At 40.3% G+C, this 16,433-nt stretch overlaps 1 protein-coding gene and 1 long non-coding RNA gene across 3 annotated transcripts in view; one reads left to right on the top strand and one right to left on the bottom strand.

Moving 5' to 3' along the window:
- The window catches only part of Fbxo3 (F-box protein 3), a 30,650-nt gene extending 22,868 nt beyond the window's left edge, over positions 1–7,782 (top strand). The window contains exons 10-11 of one of the 2 annotated variants that reach the window (XM_050147106.1): positions 1,679–1,869; positions 6,698–7,782. In XM_050147106.1, coding sequence (XP_050003063.1) covers positions 1,679–1,869; positions 6,698–6,892 — 386 coding nt within the window. In that variant the 3' untranslated portion in view covers positions 6,893–7,782. Of the gene's footprint in view, positions 1–1,678; positions 1,870–2,974; positions 4,431–6,697 lie in introns of those variants that run through there. The other variant, XM_050147107.1, reaches the window with a different exon arrangement.
- Positions 7,783–8,934: 1,152 nt separating this feature from the next.
- LOC126504666 (uncharacterized) lies at positions 8,935–16,334 on the bottom strand. The gene is made up of 2 exons (XR_007592675.1): positions 10,885–16,334; positions 8,935–9,353 (listed from the first exon to the last, which is right to left on the bottom strand). It is a non-coding gene; the product is annotated as an uncharacterized lncRNA (long non-coding RNA).
- Between the last annotated feature and the right edge of the window lie 99 nt (positions 16,335–16,433).

Below are 16,433 nucleotides of genomic sequence, written 5' to 3'. Positions count from 1 at the left end.
AAATTTCAACTTTACTAAAACCATAGCAAATTCACTTATACAGGGATCGGTTTTGCTTTCCGTGGATCACCTAGGATTCTTTGATTGTTATTCCTATGGGTTTTTTTTTTTAAATGTTATTATTATGTTCTGTGTGTTAGGTGGTACAGTACAGTAAAATAAATTTCATATCGGTATTCTATATAATTTGGAGGTGAATGATGAAGTTAATAGCACAGATTTAATTTTCCTTTGATGCTGCTCTTCCAGAAGACCCAAGTTCAGTTCCAAGCATGCACATTAGGTGGTTCACGACTACCTGTAATTCCAGCTCCAGGGATCTAATGCCTTCTGGTCTCTGTGAGCAATTACACTTATATACACATATGCACACACACATACATAAACACATAATTAAAATACATGGTTTTCGAGACCAGCCTGGTCTACATGAGCTAGTTCCAGGACAGGCTCCAAAACCACAGAGAAACCCTGTCTCGAAAAACCAAAATAAAATAAAATACAGTTTTATTATTTTTATTTATGCTTTTTTTTTTTTTTTTTTTTTTTTGATTTTTGAGACAGGGTTTTTCCGTAGCTTTTTGGTTCCTGTCCTGGAACTAGCTCTTGTAGACCAGGCTGGCCTCGAACTCACAGAGATCCGCCTGCCTCTGCCTCCCGAGTGCTGGGATTAAAGGTGTGCGCCACCACTGCCCGGCTTTATGCATTTATTTTTGGAGATAGGGTTTTACTGTAGTTCTGGGTGGCCTAGAACTCTATTGACCAGACTGGACTTGAACTCAAAGTTACCTGCATCTACCTTCTGAGTGCTGGGATTAAAGGTGTGTGCCACCACAGCTGGCTGAAATATAAAATAAAATCTTAAAAAGAGGGAATTTAGTATTAAGGGATTATATTACAGTTTTAATTCTTTTTTGCCATTTGTTGGTATGAAGACCCTCCTTAGTAATTGACATTTATCCAGACTGAACAGAACATTTAGGGATGCACCTTGGAACGTGTGTGTGTGTGTGTGTGTGTGTGTGTGTGTGTGTGTGTGTGTGTGTGTGTGTTTTGAGATAGGGTTTCTCTGTAGCTTTGGAGCCTGTGCTGGAACTAGCTCTTGTAGACCAGGCTGGTCTCGAACTCACAGAGATCTGCCTGCCTCTGCCTCCCGAGTGCTGGGATTAAAGGTGTGAGCCACCACCACCCGACTTCAACTGTGACACTTTTCTATTATTTGTGTTTTAAAGATTATGTCAAATTTGAAAAAAAGTGTGCCTTTGAAGTTTTGTTTAGTTTTGTTTTACTTGATATTCCCCACCTGCTACCTTGTAGAGACTTTGGGAAATAAAAAGTGTTAAGGGCGGGTGACATGGCTCTGCAGACAAAGGTGATTTGCTCCAAACCTGAGTTCCATCTCTGGGACCCACAATTGAAAGGAAAGAATTCACATAAGTTGTCCTTTGCCCTTCACATGCAAAAAGTCCTCAGCCAAAAAAATCTGATTAAAATGTAAATCAAGAGGAATTAAGCCCTCGAGATCTCATCACTGCCAGTACTTTGTTGTATATCCTTTTAGAGTTTCTTTTCCTAATTGTGCAGTTTACTTTCAAACTACTTATACAACATCTCGAGAACATATTTAAGGAAGAAGTGCTTTTTACACTTGGGCTTATTGTTACTGTTTTCTCTGCAGGCGAATTTCCAATTATTAGCCCAGGTCGGATATATGAATACACAAGCTGCACCACATTTTCTACAACATCCGGCTATATGGAAGGGTATTATACCTTCCATTTTCTCTACTTTAAGGACAAGGTCTTTAATGTTGCCATCCCCCGATTCCACATGTCATGTCCAACATTCAGGGTGTCTATAGCCCGACTGGTAAGTTAACTTTTTTTTCTAGTGCTGGAGTACATGACTTTGTATTCTAATGGCCATCTTTGTTTAGGTAGATGAGTAGTTCATAAATGATGTCCTGTCCCCCGCCGCCCCTCCCCCCCGCCCCAAAAAAGAAGTGGACATTTTGAGGAAGTATCTTAGGGTTGTATTAATATATGAAGGGAGATAACCAATAAGTTTATTTTAGCTCCTCCTTACTTTTCGGCCGTGAAGCTATTACTTGGTTCGCAGGTTAAGCTTTTCCACTGTTGTCAACAATAGCTATGTTGGCCTGTGTGTATCAGATGATGTGGAAAGACCAAACGAGACCAAATAATACTGACTTTTGTGGTTAAGAATTGGAAAACACCCAGCACTTGGGAGGCAGAGGCAGGCGGATCTCTGTGAGTTCGAGACCAGCCTGGCCTACAAGAGCTAGTTCCAGGACAGGCTCCAAAACCACAGAGAAACCCTGTCTTGAAAAACCAAAATAAAAATAAAAAAAAAAATTTGGAAAACAATTTCCTACAGTATTTTTACTAAGATTCCCAATTTAATAAAATAAACCAGTGTTCTATAGATATCTTCACAGAGAATTTATTGGGTAGAAATATACTTTTAGCAGTCCCCTGTGATTATTTTTCAAGTCAACCAGGCATATTTTATAAATCTTTTCTTAAGGTTACTTTGTGATAGGTACAGCAGTAACCCTAACTTATGGACTGTAAAATAATACGCAAAGTGTGTGAAGTCCTGTGGGACAGCTTGGGAATAGGATATTCAGAGTCCACCTGAGTTGTAGACACTGGGTGCTTAGAAATGCCGTCCTAGCTCCTGGAATGGGTGAGTTTGAGATAGTCCTAGAAAAAGGGACAAGCCACCAACCTTACTGAAAGAGGATCCATTCTCTTAGTGTAAAGGGCCTGTACTAGTCCAGATTTGTAAGTGAACCTTTAGCTTTCTTCCCAATGGGAGAATGCTAGAAACATGTTCCCAGCACTTGCTACTCTCTGTGATGGACAGGTGGAGGGGATGAAAAGGAGGGCTTGAGGTAGGGTCTCATTATGTAGCCCAGACCGGCCTCAAACTCACTGTTTTTTTGCCTCAGCCTCCCAAGTGCTAGATGTGTGCCACCATGCCTACACCAGACCAGACTTCCAGTTTTGGTTAGCCCAGAATCTATGAGCTTGGTACCATCTTATCCTTAAATGGTTGATATTCATCAGTGAAGCTGTCTGGACTTTGCTTTGTGGGGAAATTACAAAACATGGACTTAATTTCTATAATATGTATATTTTCTATTTCTTGTTTCAGTTTAGCTAATTTGTGCCTTTCAAGGAATTTAGTCATTTCACCTAAATGTTGAATTTATTAGCATAAGGTTATTCACAATATTCCCTTGATATCCTTTTAATGGCTACACGATCTGTAGTCAAATATATCCTCTTTTATTCTTAATATTGGTGATTTATATCCTTTTTATCACATCTTTTCTATTGATATTCAAAAAGGAACAGCTTTAGTTTTGATGGATTTTTCTCTACTGTTTGCTTTTTTCTATCTCAGTGATTGGTGCAGTTTGTCTTTATTTCACCTACTTTGGGTTTAATTCACTTTTATTGCAGCTTTTAAAGGTAGAAGTTTAGATAACTGGTTGTAGGCCTTCCCTGTTTCTAAGCATTGTTTTAGCTGTATTGCACAGATTTTGATGTTAGTTTTGGTTAATATTTAGTTCAAAATATTCTCAGATTTCCCTTGTAACTTTGACTTATGACTGCATAGAAATATGTTAATTTTCAAGTATTTGGAAATTTTTCAGTTGTTTTTTGCTTGTTGATTTCTAATATTACTGTGATTAGAGAACTTACTGTGTATTGCCAATATTTTTTAATGTTTTATGGCCCAAAATTATGTGAAGAATTTATCTATCTTGGCAAATGATCTTTGTGTATTTGAAATGAATATGTATATTCTGCCATGTAAGAATTTATAAATGACAGGCCAAGCTGATTGATTGATTGACAGTTTGTCAGGTCATCTGTATATTGCTCTCTTTCATGTTTGTTGCTTCAGCTATTGAAGAGATTATTGTTGAAATACTCAGTTAATGTTATGGCTTTGTCCATTTCTTGCTTCATTCTCGTCAGATTGCCTCATGCATTTTGAAGTTACAGAATTGTGTGCCAGTGCTTAGGATAGTTGTCTGTTTATGGGAGTAATTCTTCAGTTACCATTTATAATAACATTACTGTCCTAAGAGTAAGAGCATTGAGGAATGTTTGGACAGGCAGTCAAAATGGGTCAGCTTGATCCTTTTGTTTCTTGTTTTTAATATTATTTCAGTGAATGTAAAGGTATGGGTTTTACTTAAGGACAGGGGTTCTCAAGCCTTTGTGTCTCATCACCTCCTTAGATGTATAGGCATCATTGACGACTCCTAAGAACTTGTTTACATGGCTGTGTCAGTATTTACCATATTAGAAATTAGAAGAGAGCGTTTATAATAGCATCAGTTTCTTTTAAAATTACAGTAAATAAACTCTTTACATGTTCAACCCTCTCAATTGTATTTATTTAGAGTTTTAGTTTCTGCTTAACTACAAGAAAATGTAGATGCCCTGCTTCACAGAAAATGTTTTTCTCAAAGATGAACAGTCAATAGAAATGAGAATTGTGACTCAAACTAAAAAAGATAGTGGGGTTGTGTTTTTTGACCTTATTTCTGTTTTCTTCCTTGATATGGAAGTTGAATTGTGTTTTGTTTTTTTTGTCCTCTACCAGTCTGATTAGTCACTAGGTTCATAATTTCTTTTCCTTTATACTTGCCACTGTAAATACTCTTTGCATAGTTCAGTGACATCCCTGGATGGGGTATTTATTGGGCTTGAGGGCACTATGGGTATTCCTTGTGTCCGTTCTTCTCTGCTCCTCTCTTATGTGCTGTTTGTATAGTACACTTTCATCTGAGTATTTCTCTCTAATCACATTTGATTCCTTTAACAGTTCTTGTTTTCTTCATTAATTTAATAATCATACTACCTGATGATCATGTTTTAAAATTTCCACAGCCTTCCCTATCCCTCCTTTTGTATTTCCTACAGAATTTTGAAATTGTCATTCCGTAGATTTAAAAAATAATGAAATGCCGTATTTCTTTGTGTATATTTTCTGATTGTTACTTTTGTGTTATAATAAATACTAAATGACACAGTTCTTTCTCCTAAATTTTTCATTTGTTTGTTCATGTGTCTGAATACTGTAGTACTCAATACAACCAAAACCCCTGTCTTGGATTTTATATTCTAAACGGAAGAAATAAGCTAACCTGTGCTCTTGTGTCAAGTAACAAGTGTGGTGGAGAAAATGAGGGGCTAAAAAGAGTACTAGTATAAGATGTGTCAGGAAAGGCCTTAGTGAGAGGTAAGTAGAGATATAAAAGGAGTGAAGAAAACAAGTCCATTTGGCTATTCAGCCAAAGAAGTGCTGGCTGTGAGGATTCTTAAGCAACTGTGGGCTTAGTGTGTTTGACACAAGGAGGCTTGAGTGCAGAGAACAAGGAAGATAGCAGTTAGAAACAAGATCAGAGTAGCCAGTCTAGGCTACATGAGAGCCTATCTTTAAAAAGAAAAAAAAAAAAGAAAAAAAATGGGGGCCAGAGCAGTGCTAATGATATTAATGCCATAAAAGTCATGGTGGAAGGATTTTTACTGACATTATGTGCTAAGTTTCTCAGTATTCAGATTATCAGTTGAGCTCTGGCTGTTCAAATTCTAGCCAGTATAACAACAATTGAGTCTTGTGGTGTGTATTAGAGAAGCCAAGTTAAAGCCATGGATTGATTAGAATGACAGTCCAAGGACGTTTGACACTGCGTGTCTATCATCGCAGCATCTGTCCGAGGGCCTCAAGTCTCCCTTTTCCTGCAGCATTGACTGATCCTAGGACTGCGCTTGTCTTGGGAGTCAGCAGTGACACTGGCTGAGTCTGAGTTAGAAAGGGGCAATGCCTTGAGCTTAGTTCTTTCTCCCGGAGCACGTGCCTTTGGTGTCATGAGACCTAGTGTGAGAAGTCCAGTTCCTATGAAGCCGCCATGCTGGAGAAGGCATGTAGAGATCCAGCTCCACGATGGAAGGAGGTGCACACTCTTCAGGCTCCGGCTATTTGGATCATCCCAGTCCAGGTACCAGACTTAAGAGGGAAGAAGTCCTTGAGGTGAAGCTTGGTTCTAGTCACCATTCAACTGTAGCATCATGAGAGCCTTGAAGCCAGAAGTGTTCCATTGAGTGCTTCTCAGATACCCAACCACAGGAACTAGGAGATAATGAGTGACTGCTGCTGTTATAAGCAACTGAAAAAGGAAAAATTAAACTTTTGAAAAAGTGCTACTGATCTTTAAGATGAGTGTCTTTGGAACTTAATAAAAATATTTTAAGAACAGCGCATAAAAATTAGCAGTAGAGGTCATATCTGATTAATATTGTCACATCTTTTTTTCTGTTAACAGATTTATAAAGAATAAACACATTACTATGAGTTCTTTAAAACTTTATTGTGGGTTATTAGGAATAGTATACTTACCTCCATGTATGAATTACCAGCTACTATGTAAAGAATAGGTACTATCTTAATAATGTATTTACCATTCAAACCATATTGAGCATTATTTAACATGTGGTACAATATACAGTCTAGAATCTTGCATTATGAGATTGTATATTTCAGGTTTGTAAAGACTTGTGCCCAGCATGTCTAGTTATCTGTATTCTAGGCTATAGAATTACAAGAAATGGTAGATATTCTTCTCATCAAAAGATTTTTTTTCTTTTTTAAGGAAATGGGTCCTGATGAGTATGAAGAGATGGAAGAGGAAGCTGAGGAGGAGGAAGAAAATGACTCAGCAGAGATGGACGAATCAGATGAATCAGATGAGGATGAGAATGAGTCAGATGAGGTTCAAGGGGAGGAGAGACGGAGGAGGGTCTTTGACGTTCCCATCCGCAGACGCCGCTGCTCGCGTCTGTTTTAGCTGCTGTGGAAGGAAATGCTGGGATGACTATTCTGTTAAATAGATTTGTCAATAATGTAAATAACTGTGCTCAGCGTATAGCAGAACTAGCATGAAATTGTGTACCAGACCTACGTTGTACACGTCACTGCATTAGGAGTTGGATCGCTTTGGGTTGTTTTATAGGTAGAGGAAGAAATGGAAATCTTGTTTTCTCTTCCAGGAGGAAGTGGAAGAGTGGTTCTATAACTAAAGAACAGATGTTTCTTTGTTTAAAAATATTTTCTACTTAAAAAAACACAGAAGTGAAGGAAAAATTGTTTTGGATGAGGATTTGACATGTGGCAGAAATACACAGACAAGCACAGAAAGAAACTGTACGACTAACTGTGAAAAGATCCCTTTTTAGTTGTTTAGAAACTAACAAAATTTGTAATTAGCTTCCTCCTCTTCATGGTTGTTAATATTTTATACTCACAGGGAACTGACTGACAGCTTGAATGGGAATAGTTTGCTCTCTCTGTCTGTCCTTGAATTTAGTCTTTATCACACAAACCTTGAGTTGCAAATTTTCATCATTAATTTAATGTCTTCAACATAACTTTGGACTTTAAAATTCTCACGCTATGACCTTTCTCACACTATTTACAGATTCTTCATTTTAAATGTAGTTTGTTTGTAAAAGTATGCAGAATGTTGCTAAAGATTCTTCACAATGTCTCACAGAGTCTAAATTTGTAAATACGCTTTCTGTTTTGTTTCTTTATATACATTTGTCTAACTTTGTGATCTGAATTTTATGTTAGGGTTAAGGATATTTTCCTGAAACATGAAAATTGTTTTTTGTAATTACATAATTGAGAGTTTGGAATGAAATCCTTCAAGTGTCAAAAACTCATACTTTAAAACGATTTTGTGTAAGTGCCTATTTCCCAAAAACTTAGTATTAAGACAGAAGATGGTAATGGTATTTGTTGGCTTGCAGCCAGAGTGCAGTATGTCCATTCTGAGTTGTCTACTGGCTTTGATTATGCTCTCTTTGTTCTCCACCAATTTTCCTCTTAACCAGTTCTCTCATGAAGACAATTTAGGAAAGAGCGCCATAATCAAGGCTAAGTGCCCCCTCTAAGGGAAATGAGCAAACTTGCTGCTTTACGACGACAAGTCAGAATATTTTGAGTCATTTTCCTACTTGTTTTTCATAAAACGCTACAGTCTCCTGATGTTTCAACAACAGAAGCCAACAGTAACCTCATCTGGTGTACATCACATCTGTTGAATGTGTCATGTTTTCTTGTGTTTGATTAAATCCCATGTTCTATTTGTTATGGCCCCAAAGCATACAAGATGTTGACAGTAAGTTGTCATCAAATGCCTGACCCAGAAATGAAATGAAAAGTGATCAAGGACTATGAAGGGGAGGGAATTTGCTGAGGGCTGTTCCTTACTAAGCTTCACCATAGCTATACCCTCAGAACAGGAACAAGTGCGTGACATAAGTTGTTGGAACATGTGCCTCATCGAAGGCAATGGATTAGAAAATTCAAGAAAGGTCAGCATCAGGTCTGGAGAGCCTTGTAATGACCTGACTTGACACAAGTGTGTTCTTGACACCAGGATGACCACAGTCAAAGCAGGCTTTGTCTGCAATGTTGAAAGAGAAGAGTGGGCCTGACCAGGATATCGGAGTTACTGAGAGCTGTGGGTGATCTAAAATGATTCGGTAATTGTTATAAAAATGCAAAAGTGAGTGGTGAACCTGCAAACTCAGTGTGAAGGTATCTGAATAGCTGACTAAGTTTTAAAAGCTAGGAAAGCTGACTGTGGAGGGCAGTAACTGCCAGAGCAAAACTTTCTTCTATCTAGGTTTGTAGAGAATACATTCCCTGGTGTTTTCACAGTGAGGAAATCCCTGGCTACACAGCCACCTGATGACTCATTTCTTGGACTATATCACCATTGTTAAGTGATACATAACTATTATCAGGCTGCCAAATACTGTTCAGGCTACCCTGTTTGAAAAATGGTCAGTTGTTTCATTTAGGCTTTGATAACACAATGCCTTTTGTTTTGCCTTTTTTTTTTTTTTTTCAAGATAGGGTTTCTCTGTGTAGTCCTGGCTGTCTTGTGTTGTAGAAGGTGTGGGCTGCATCCCGCCGCCTGGCTAGCTTAACCCCCGAAATAACCACACAGAATTTGTATTAATTAAATTACTGCCTGGCCCATTAGTTCTAGCCTCTTATTGGCTAACTCTCACATCTTGATTCAACCCATTTCTAATAATCTGTATGTCACCACGAGGTCGTGCCTTACCAGGAAAGATTCAGCATCTCTGACCTGGTGACTTCATGGCAGCTCTCTCTGCCTGCCTTCTTTCTCCCAGCATTCAGTTCTCTTTTCCCCACCTATCTAAGTTCTGCCCTATCAGAAGGCCAAGGCAGTTTCTTTAATAACAATGAAAGCAGCACAAATACAGAAGGACCTCCTACATCATTTCCTCTTTTGCTGTTTAAACAAAAAAGAAAGGCTTTTACTTTAACCTAGTAAAATTACATATAAAAAAACAGTTATCAAGCAAGAATTACAGTTACAATATTTATATCTATTTTATCTTTTATCACAACAAAGGAAAACTATAACTATTCTTCAATTCCATCAAAGACTCCAGAAGGATATAATATTACCTAAGTAAACGAGAAGTAAGCAACTTCCAAAACTCTAGAAATGACAAGAGACATCTCCTTGCCTGGACAGTCACCCAAAGTGCTTCTGTATCATTGGGGAATCCATCTTCAACCTACAGGCCTATAGTATCCAGCAGACTTTTCCATGAAGCAGGAAATTTCAAAGAAAGTTCAGTCACTTTTCTGTGTCCTGCAGAATGTCTCACAGACTCATGAATTAGGAACCCTGAAGAACCATCTCACCTTTAGGCAAGTTCAGCAGTCCTCTCTGCGGGTTCTTCCTGTCCAGTTTATGCAACAGTCCAGGCAAGTGGCTAGCAAACTCCATAAGGAGCCTCTTCAATACCCATGTTCCTCTTGAAGTAGCTGGTGATGCCAGGAGCAGACGTGTCTCATTGTCATGAAAAGTCCTAAAAAGTCCTAAGTTATTAAAACATTTTAAATGCCATATTCTGTAGTCTTTGAAAGATAATGAAGAATACCTATCTAACTGAAATACATATATATATATTTATATAGAAAACCTAACATGACTACAAACTTGACGATTATTGATGATTGTTCATTAACAACCTATATTTCCTAATTATATATTACGTTTTAAGTGAACTACACAATCACAATACCTTAATCAAGATCAGAGATACATATAACAATTGACCTTAAATTTATATCAACAAAGCAAAATTTATACCAATGTAAATTATCCATATCTATATCATATCCCCCCTTTAAATGTAAAAGAACATTTATAAACAATATTTGGAAATATGGATGAAGCTATTTCTCTCCAAACTTCTTCCTGTGGTATGGGGGTGCTGTTAATCAAGTCTTTCATGGTGTATTCTATGTGTTAGGTTCATCTCAGTTACCAGTTGGGTGAAGTAATTTTCTGAGGGTGTTCACGACAACCTTTCAGGAGGGCGTGGTCTATCATACCATATTGGTATAGAAGCAATCCACAGGGTCTCATCTTTTGTGAAAACAAAAGAACCTCTTTCAAAGCATCATATCCTTAGACCCAAATTCTGAAGTCAAGTTACCTTGTATTAGTTAAATTACTGCTTGGCCCATTACTTCTAGCTTCTTATTAGCTAACTCTCACATCTTGATTTAACCCATTTCTAATAATCTGTATGTCACCATGAGGTCGTGCCTTACCAGGAAAGATTCAGCATCTCTGACCTGGTGACTTCAAGGCGGCTCTCTCTGCCTGCCTTCTTTCTCCCAGCATTCAGTTCTCTTTTCCCCACCTATCTAAGTTCTGCCCTATCAGAAGGCCAAGACAGTTTCTTTAATAACAATGAAAGCAGCACAAATACAGAGGACCTCCTACACCAATCTTGGAACTTGCTCTGTAGCCCAGGCTGGCCCTGAATTCACAGAGATCTGTCTGCCTCTGCCTCCTCAGTGCTCAGATTGAAGGCATGTACCACCACAGCCCCAGCACTGAAACACCTTTTTTTTTTAAAAAAAATATTTATTTACTTATTATGTATACAATATTCTGTCTGTGTGTATGTCTGCAGGCCAGAAGAGGGCACCAGACCTCATTACAGATGGTTGTGAGCCACCATGTGGTTGCTGGGAATTGAACTCAGGACCTTTGGAAGAGCAGGCAATGCCCTTAACCACTGAGCCATCTCTCCAGCCCCCTGAAACACCTTTGATTGTGATTTACAGTTAAAAAAAGTAGCTAGGCACTGATGACTCATACAGTTTCCAATTTGAAAGGCTGACTGAAGCAGGAGGATCATAGTGAGTTTGAGACCAGCCTGGGCTACAGAGTAAAACTGACTTTAAAAATAAAATCTAGTTCCGTAGGCTGAGAAGTCTTTAAGTCTTTTTAAGGGCACGAGTCTCACTCATGAAAACAGTCTTTATAACTGAATCAACCCACCATCCCCCATCTTCATAAAGCTGCTTTGAGGATTAGTTTCAACATAATGCACAGGAAGGGGAGATAGACATGATGAACTTCAAAAAGGACATTCCCAATAAAGCACTAGTTAAAAACCATGTCAAAGTTACCAAAGCTGGTCCCGTGCTCCCTTGCCATCCTTTTGTGCCTTCAGAATTTGCTGCCTTGGAATATTCAACAGACTTTGTTACATGTTTTTTTTCTTGGAGAGAGGACAATAATAGCGAAAGAAGATTCCATCCAAGCCCAGCTTGATGGGCCCATAAATTTCTCAGGATTACTAACAGGAATACAGATGATTGACAGCTGCAACTGAGAACAGCTTAACAGCCTGGGTGAGGACTCATGAAAGCATCGCTACGTGTAAGTGTGTACGGCTTATATAACCTCTGGAAGGGGTCTTCAGTCATAAATTTCAGTGTCTTGTACCTCCTTATGAAACAAGATATTGATAGTAAGTTGTCATCAAATGGCTGACCCAGAAATGAAATTAAAGGTGATCAAGGACTATGAAGTGGGAGAAAAGTCACTCATGGCTGTTGCTTATTAAGTCGGCCATTGCACCATAGCTGTACTCGAAGGATTGTGACAAACTGTTGGAGCAATCTGCTTCAGTGAAGGCCATGTGTTTCAATGAGCCGCCCTGCTCCCTCCAGGTCACACTAAAGTGTGATTAGTTGATAAGCCTCTGTTAACTACATTGCTGAAATTCTTAGAAGAAATTTTAATGTGTATGGGTGTTTTGTTTTTTGTGTTTATCTGTGTACCACCTGTGTGGCTGCTGTCCGTAGAGGCCACAAGAGGTCATTGGGGTTCCTTGGGTTCTGAGAATTGAAACTGGGTCCTCTAGAAAAGCAGTCAGTGTTTTTTACTGCTGAGCCATTCTTCTAGACTCTCAAAAGAAATTTAACTATTGACATCAATGTTCTCCTAACCAGACTCTAGTGGAGCAAAGTCCACCTGCAGGCCTCTCGAGAACACATTTTCTTCACATACTTGTCTGACCCTCCGGATGAGGCATACCTAAATGACCAGTAGCTTAAATAGTTTGGTTCTTACTGGGCGATGGTGGCGCACCCCTTTAATCCCAGCACTCAGGAGGCAGCGGCAGGCGGATCTCTGAGTTCGACACCAGCCTGATCTGTAGAGTGAGTTCCAGGATAGGCCCCAAAGCTACAGAAAAACTGTCTCAAACCCCTCCCCTCCCCCAAAAATTATTTGGTTCTTAAAGAAAACTCAGAGGTAACTAGTTCAGGACTGACATGGCACATTGTCATCAATGTTCCAGGCCCAGATGTGTTCTAGATTGTCTATCCTTAGCACAAGGTGGGGGGGGGGGAGTCTCATGTAGCCCAGGATGGCCTTAAACTTGTGATCTTTCCTCTTTCTCACATGTGCTGAGATTACAGCAACCAGCCAAGGAAGAATAATTAAAGGCAAAGCTGGGAGGTGGTGACGCATGCCTTTAATCTCAGCACTCGGGAGGATCTTTGTGAGTTCGAGGCCAGCCTGATCTACAAGAGCTAGTTTCAGGACAGGCTCCAAAGCTACAGAGAAACCCTATTTGGAAAAACAAAAACAAAAAAACAAACAAACAAAAAAAAAAAACTAAAGGCAAGGCAAGGTGTTAAAGAGGTAGACAAACTGGGTCTCTAACAGTAATGTGGAGAAGGGATCTGGAATGCAGGAATTAACATGGAGGTCTGGTATGGAGGAGTCAGTGACCCAGGCAAGCTAGAGGCCATAATTTAGGGCAGTAGCAATAGGAGCAGAATGAATTGGGGAGTGAAATTGCAATACCTAAATGGTAAATAGGTATGATTAGTCAATAGATATGAGGGAGTGTTGGACCCTAGGGTCCACCAAGGAGGAGTCACCCCAAGAATACACTCTCACACCGCAGTTGTTGTAAAAGCAAGAGGATTTCAATTCTGCCATGGCAGGGTCACTCAGCATTCAATGCCAAGGACCCTGAATGCCTGTCACAAGCCATTAATAAAGCAAAAAGCCATAGAAACAAGGGGGGGAGGGAACTCGGGGGTTGTTTTCCAATTATTAGGATTGGCTTATTCAGGGGGCTTCTAATAACAAGTGGCCTGAGCCAGAGCTGGAGAGTGATTGCCAGATCAGATGAGGTAACGGGGGAACATCTGGGGGTCATTCTGACTCCTTTCCAGGGACAGAGTCAAAATATCTATGGACGCTGGGCGGTGGTGGCGCACGCCTTTAATCCCAGCACTCGGGAGGCAGAGGCAGGTGGATCTCTGTGAGTTTGAGACCAGCCTGGTCTACAGAGCTAGTTCCAGGACAGGCTCCAAAGCCACAGAGAAACCCTGTCTCGAAAAACCAAAATAAATAAATAAACAAAATAATAAAAAAAATGTCTATGGACATCTGTGGGAAGTTCCCAACATTTCAGTCCATGCATGTATAGTTGTTAGATTCCCAGGGACGGGGTGGGGGGCGCTAAGGCACTAAGGTTGAGAGGGCTCAGAAATGGCCTCAGAATTGTCTTAAAGTTCTACAGGAGTAGAAGAAAAAAGTTGATTTCCATGTTTCTGGCTTTATGAAAAAATCAAATGGCAGTCTTTTGTGAACAGGTACTCTCAAGTGGTAATAAAATAGCGTGGAGGTACTAGTCTTCAGGGACAACAGCTCAGCCTACCCTGTGTCTTAGCGATACTAATTGCTGTGATAAATCAAGTTAGTAGGAAATGGTTTATCTGACTTACACTCCCAGATATTATCATTGAAGGAAGTCAGGACAAGAACTCAGGAGCTGATGTTGAGGCCTTGGAGGATGCTGCGTACCTGCTTGTTTCTCATGGCTTATTCAGCCTGCTTACGGAACCCAGGACCACTAACCCAGGGATGACCCCACCCAAAATGACCTGGGCTGTCCCCCACCAATCACTAATTATGAAAATTTTTACAGGCTTGCCTTCAGACTAGTCTTACGGAGGCATTTTCTCAATTAGGGTTCCCTCCCCTTGGATGACTCTAGCCTGTGTCAAGTTAACATAAAATTAGCCCGCACACTGGAGAACCCTAAATTCTTAGGAGGTGAGGAAAAAGAATCTCAAAAATTAAGTCAAGAAATTGGTGTCAAAATACTTGGGATTTTAGAATTTAGAAACGTTGACTTCTAAAAGAATAGATCTTAGGAGATATAATAGGCAATGTATACAAGACAAAGAGCTTTGGACGTAGGCACACTATCAAAGCAGTCCTGACTAAAGTCACTGTGCATAGAGGAAAACCAGGATCTGGGTCCTGCGGATCCTGGAACTCGGCAAAGGATCATGATAAAGGGCGCGTGCCAGAGGCTTTATGATTGTCCCTGCAAGAGCTCAGTATCTGTGGATTCACTCCCAGCTGCTCCATTTCACCTGTTAGGCAAGCCACCCTACCAGCATGTGGCTTCAGGAGGGGCTACACCGTTCAAGCTTGGGAAGACTAGGGCAGGGGGCCCTCTCTGCATCTGAGGGAAAGTGTAACATGAAGGGCCAGTTTTCCCACCGATAGGAAAGACACCTTGTCTGACTCTCCAGTGTGCCCTGTGCTGTGCAGGAAACTGAATCAACTCACAGTCGGTCAGAGTGGACTCTGGGGAAACTGCCTAGCTTTGTTGTTAAGACTTCAGGAAGGGCATAGATGTTGCTCACGATCACCTAAATGGGAAGGATTGCAGCAACATTCCCATGGAAGGATTTGTTTACGATAAGCCTTACTAGTTTCCAGAGTAGAGAAGGGCCCAGACCTGGGAAGATGACCTACTTTAGGAAGGATTTTGATATGTATTTGGGGGATGTCCTATCTGGTGCTTCCCCCTTTATTTTTTTTTAATTTTTTTATTTTTTATTTATTTTTTGCTCTATAGGTGTCCATGTGCTTCCTCTATAGCAGGGATTGAAGCTCAGTCTCTATAATTGATAGGCTAGGGGAAGAGTGGAGTCCCAGCCTTTTTTGCTCTTTCTGATATGGCAGATACAGAGAGAACCCACCACATGCCAGGGAGAATGGGTCATGTTTTGGAGGAATAGATATTACTGGGGGGGGGGGGGGGAGGAAGAAAATGACAAAGAAATAAACCCACAAAAAAAAATGAAAATTTACTTCTTATTGCTGAGGACTGAAAGGCTTTAAAACAAACAGACTAAGGGGCTGGAGAGATGGCTCAGTGGTTAAAAGCAGTGGTTTTCTTCTGGAGGACCTGGGTTCAATTCCCAGCACCCACACGGCAGCTCACAACTGTCTGTAACACCCGTTCCAGGGAACTCAACACCCATGTCAAAAACACCAATGCACATAAAATAAAATAAATTTAGAAAAAAAACTAAAACCTCTCTAACTGGATCATTGTTTCCTTTCTCCCATCCCTTATTCCCCCACCCCCGTGGCCTAACTTGGATTTTTGGCTCATGTATGCTTCCCTTTCCAAAGCAGGCCTGAGAGGCCACAGCTTCCCAGACCGATTCTCGAATACCTCCTGTTCCCCTAGGAGGATTCCTCTCGGACTGTTTACTCTTTTCAGTTATTGTTCCTGTTGCTTCTTTACTGGATGTGACTCTTTCCAATTGGTAAGTGGCAACTTCATATTACACCTGCACTCGGGAAGGTCTGAGCGGTAGTTCTGGTCCCTGGTCAGCCCACAGAAGTTTCAAATGCTCGACAGAATTTTGTTCTGATTCCAAACAAAACACTCCGTAGCTAAAAATACCCACGACGGGCAAAGAGAGAGCTCTGGGCGCCAGCAAACATGGCCACAAAAACATTTTGGGGAGTGACTTTTTTCAGATAGGGAAAATCAGAAGCAATTTGGGGTAAGGAATCAAGAGGGAGACAGGCGCACGTCTTTCCTGTTGTTTGGGTTTTGAGGGTCTAGTACTAGTTAGCCGCCGAGCTCCCTCTACAGGAGGCAAAGACTGAATTGCGGCTGGGGGTGTGGCCATCAGTT

This window comes from Alexandromys fortis, unplaced genomic scaffold (assembly GCF_014885135.2).
Source record: "Alexandromys fortis isolate MF-2015 unplaced genomic scaffold, M_Fortis_MF-2015_v1.1 scaffold_12, whole genome shotgun sequence".
NCBI lineage: Eukaryota > Metazoa > Chordata > Mammalia > Rodentia > Cricetidae > Alexandromys > Alexandromys fortis.
This window is presented reverse-complemented; position numbering and strand designations above follow the sequence as displayed.